General features: G+C 43.0%; 1 protein-coding gene across 10 annotated transcripts in view; it reads left to right on the top strand.

Moving 5' to 3' along the window:
- Positions 1-4,258, top strand: part of CALD1 (caldesmon 1) — a 203,249-nt gene that overhangs the window by 145,745 nt on the left and 53,246 nt on the right. The window contains exon 1 of one of the 10 annotated variants that reach the window (XM_009332859.1): positions 1,463-1,728. The exons of the other annotated variants lie outside the window; for them this stretch is intronic. Within the exon in view, the coding sequence (XP_009331134.1) occupies positions 1,682-1,728 (47 nt within the window). The 5' untranslated portion in view covers positions 1,463-1,681. Of the gene's footprint in view, positions 1-1,462; positions 1,729-4,258 lie in introns of those variants that run through there. 10 annotated transcript variants of the gene reach the window in all.

Genomic DNA, 4,258 nt, shown 5'->3' with positions numbered 1-4,258 from the left:
AAGTGGCCTGCCTGCTGCCCTCATCTCATTTGCAGATCTCTGCCATCACAGAAATGGAAACCATGTTTTTCTCCCTTTGCAGTCAGCACTGTTGGCCTTTCCTTGCTCTAGACCAGAATTCCAGTATATTTTATACACTAAAAGATGGGGTTTTTACATGTAATTTAGAACAAGGGGCTGGGTCTGCAGGAGGTGTACGTGAAGAAACAGCAACTTCTTGGGGTATTGCAGACCTGTTTCTGAGTGTGCAAAAAACCCTGCACCTGTATATTCTTGCACTGGAATCCTTGACCTATCTATAAAGCACAAAATTGTTACCTTCTCACAAAAAAAATCTATCTCCTTGAAACTGTACAGGGAGTTTTTGGAAGGAAAAAAAACAATTACTGAATGCAGGATTTGAGCAGAATGTAAGTTAATATCAGTGCCCCATGCAAAGTGCAGCCGTTGGTTTCTTGCAAGCTCTGAGAAAAAAAACTGTCAAGGTTGATGCCTCCCTGGACATACAGTATCCTCCATGGTTTCATGCAGAGATGATTGCCTTGGTGCTCACGCCAAGGTAAGAGTGCCACCTACTGAACCCACACACTCCTTCCCACAGAAGGGCCAGCTTGCAGTAGAGATTTCCCTTCGGAGTACTAATCCATCCACACCCACCCTTGTAATTTATGAGATTTAACAAGATCTGAGCCTGGGGTGGAATGGCTTTAGGACTGCACAGTAAGCTGTTTCAGTTTACTTACATATGCGGGCTTAAAGGGGTGTGAGAGCCAAGCATGTGGAATCATGGTAACTGATGGTGCCTCCATTTAAATCACTTTGTTTGCATTTCTATTTCCTGCCTCATTCACTGAATTAGATGGAAGAACATTGAAGACAGTCTGTTAGGTTGGATTTAGCTCCAGCCCTGTTTTTAATTCCTTTGCTAAACACAAGATGGTCTTACCCTGACTGCAGTTGAGCTTGCAGCAACGTCCCACCTTCCCGGATTTGTTCCTGTCTGGCAATCACCCTTCAGTCTTTTGAGCTATCTGATCCAGCTTGACCTTTCACAAGTTAGACTGGATGCAAGTGCCTGCAAAATGCTTAGGCAATGATTTACGATCAAAAGGGAGGACTGTTTCCGGGACCGTTGTTTTATATTTGGGTCCTCTCCCCTCATCGTCTCTCAGCAGGCTGGAATGTGACTTTCCTACAAGCAAATACTTGTGAAGGCACCTCTGTGCAGTGCTCAGGCTGACCGGTGCTCAGACAAGCTTGCTAAACAGAGGCACTTCTTGTGAAAGCTGAATGGGAAGCAAGTATTTGTCGGTCAAGTTGAGCAGCTGAGAAATCTGCAGGAATTTCTGTAACTGGGGGCCCAGACATAGCAAAGAGGATCTATTAGAGAGAATACAGTAAAAAAAATAATAATCATATGATCACAGAGCAGAGGGGGGCAAAGGGAGGGGAGGAGGATACAAGATAGATAATGAGCTTGACAATAGGCAAATAGAGTGTGTCATTACGGGAGCTACAGGACCGACCAAATGGTTAACCTGTGGGGTGGAAAGAGCATCCAATGAGTCTCGCATGCCTGAAAGGATAATGGCATTTTTATTATCTCATTCCACGCCCTGATCATCCGTCCATTTGCTCCCTGGAGCTGGCAGCAGTTTGCACTGATTCATACACTACAGACATGATCAGCAGATCACACTGCAGGCAGAACTTGTCAAGCCTTTCCAAGTGAGTTGCCGGTTTATTATGATATCTGTATGGATTGAGCCTTTTGGTGTTGTATAGGAAGTGCTGGATGGTGGCAATGGGAAAGGGGAACAGAATGGTGTAACAAGTTGGGAAGCTGGTTGAACTGGGGAATAAGCATTGGATGCAGACCGGGTTCTTTTGCTCCTCTTTTTGCTATATTGTGCTCTATTGTCTAAAGGAAAAGTCTTTACATTCATCCATTTCTCTTACCTGAATTGCAGAATTTGGATTTCTTTGTTCAGTGGAAGAAGAATATGTTGGAAGGACTGGTTGCTAATGGGAGTTCTGTTAATGGGAAGTTTGCAGAAATTTCATAGTTTGTGTGAAAGCTTTCGCATAACTCAGATTGCTTAATTCACTGAGTAAATAAAGTCCTCATGGCACATTCATCTCTGAATGTGGCACGGAAGTGAGAGAAGAAAATCAATTAGCCTGTGTAATATCACCACAGAAATGATCTGCTTTATTTGGATCCTGTGTTGTCGTTTTGTTTGTCTGCTTTATATGTTGAGGGGTGGGAAACAGGACACTACTATGTTTCTAAAATACTGTGATTTATATCAGGGTTTTGATTAAAATTTGGGAGAGGTTTTGAAAAGCAACTGGGATTTCTGAGTGCCTGTTTTTGGAGTTTCCAGCATGAAATCCTGTGCTCTTGGAGGGAGAGAGGGAGCTCAGGGATTTCTGAAACTCAGCCCCTCCAAGAAATCCCTTCCAGGAATCTGAAATCCTTCATCGTGATTTCAGAAATTGGGCAATAAATAATTATTTAACTAAAAGCGTGTCAAATGGGTTTGTTTTGTGTTGGTCCATGGTGGAATACAGCCATAAGCCACGGCAGCCAGCCCTTCCATACTGCTGTATGGGAATGGGGAGCAGCCATGGTGGAGCACCAGGTTCTCTGCAACAAGCACGAGGGGAAAGCAAAGGAGGGGAAGGGGCAAAGTGGGTGAGATTTGGACACTTTAGTGCTGATATAACTGATGGAAACCTTGACTCTTGATACTTACTGTGGGGAGCTGGCCCTGAGTGCAGTGACCCAGGCTGAAGCCTCTGAGGCGACCTTTGGACCCTTTCACTGATCTGCATTGGGACTGGTTTAGCTAGATGACAGGGTCTGGCTGTTTTGCTTAAAAAACTAGAAATCATTGGAGATCCTTGCTGAGATAGGTTCTCCTCCACTCCCCTTTGGGTGAGAGAGGGAGCACCCTGCTGGTTAACTATGCCCAGTGCATCTCCGAAGTGTTGGGCGAGCGCTAGGAGGTACGCTCTAGCACCCGCAATTATGTTATGTGAAGAGAGTTCACTGAAGTCAGTGAAATTATATCTGAGTGAAAACAACTCAGTCCCTTTCTCTTGAAGCATGATTAGCTACTATAGTGTTGGCTTCCTGTATCTTGGGAGATTTGTATCCTGTAGCAGCTTCTAAACAAGAGCAGACACACCTCGACAAACAGACATGGGTTTTCTTTTGTCAAGACTCACAGTAGCATATTTAGGGAAGAAAAGCAAAGCTCTCTTTGGCGAGGACTCTTTAGAGAAATAAAATGTGTGGCCAAACTTTGGAAACTGATTTATTCCCTTTTAACAAACATCTCCGTGACCCCAGGCCAAAAGTGGGAAGACACCTTTAGCATTACCCACAAAGGCTTCTTCAAAGCATTGCTCAGTGAAATACATGATGAAATACTGCCCTTCCCAGGCTGAGGCATAACGTAATCATTCCAAGTGCTTGTGTCTTCTCAGGAGATTGCAATGGAAAAGAAAAGGAGTATTAAAATCCTTGTAAGTTAACTCTCTGGAGACTCTCCAGGGAAAAGGAGGCGGCTGTTATTGCACTGTTTTGAATAAGGTACAATGTGATTTTTAACTTCTTGCAAATGTCCTCTAATGGTCTCTTTATATGATTGTTCCAGCTGCATCATTTAAAGATACTCTCCACACTCTCAGCGTACTTGTAGTATTTGTAGAAAATTTTGTAATTGCTAAATAGCTGAATATAATCCTGTTAGCCTTTGATACACTAGAAGTTAAAAGCAGAAGCTTGCATCATAGCCAAGAAATCATGCTGGTTGGCCTGAAAATATAAAGACTGCTTAGTAAATGTATAGGGATTGAATTGGCTCACTTTGCTGGACACTAAAATAAATGTTTACCGTGCAAGTTTCTAAGGAAAGCAGAAGTCTTCCTTGCCAACAGGTAGAATATTTTCTTCCAGCAAATTATAACTTCTGTTCAAACTTCACAGATTGTTCATGGGCAGTTTGGTTGTTGGAAATTCACTCTTTCACAGCATTTTCTGGTTGGTTCTTCATATTGTAGGTTATTTTTTCTGTTTCTTGGCTGGATGTTCAAGACAGATAATCAGCTAGTTTTGTTAAGAGAAGGGTGGAAGAGGACACTTTTCCACAGACAACAAAGTGCCACCAACACTGCTGCTGTCTGGTTAATTCTGCTCCAAAAATTGATGCTGTTCATTTTCACTTGAAGCCATCTCTTTCCTTCTGGT

The sequence above is a fragment of the Pygoscelis adeliae genome, unplaced genomic scaffold (assembly GCF_000699105.1).
Source record: "Pygoscelis adeliae isolate BGI_AS28 unplaced genomic scaffold, ASM69910v1 Scaffold38, whole genome shotgun sequence".
Taxonomy (NCBI): Eukaryota; Metazoa; Chordata; class Aves; order Sphenisciformes; family Spheniscidae; genus Pygoscelis; species Pygoscelis adeliae.
The sequence above is the reverse complement of the archived record's forward strand: the minus strand, read 5'-3'. Positions and strand labels throughout refer to the sequence as shown.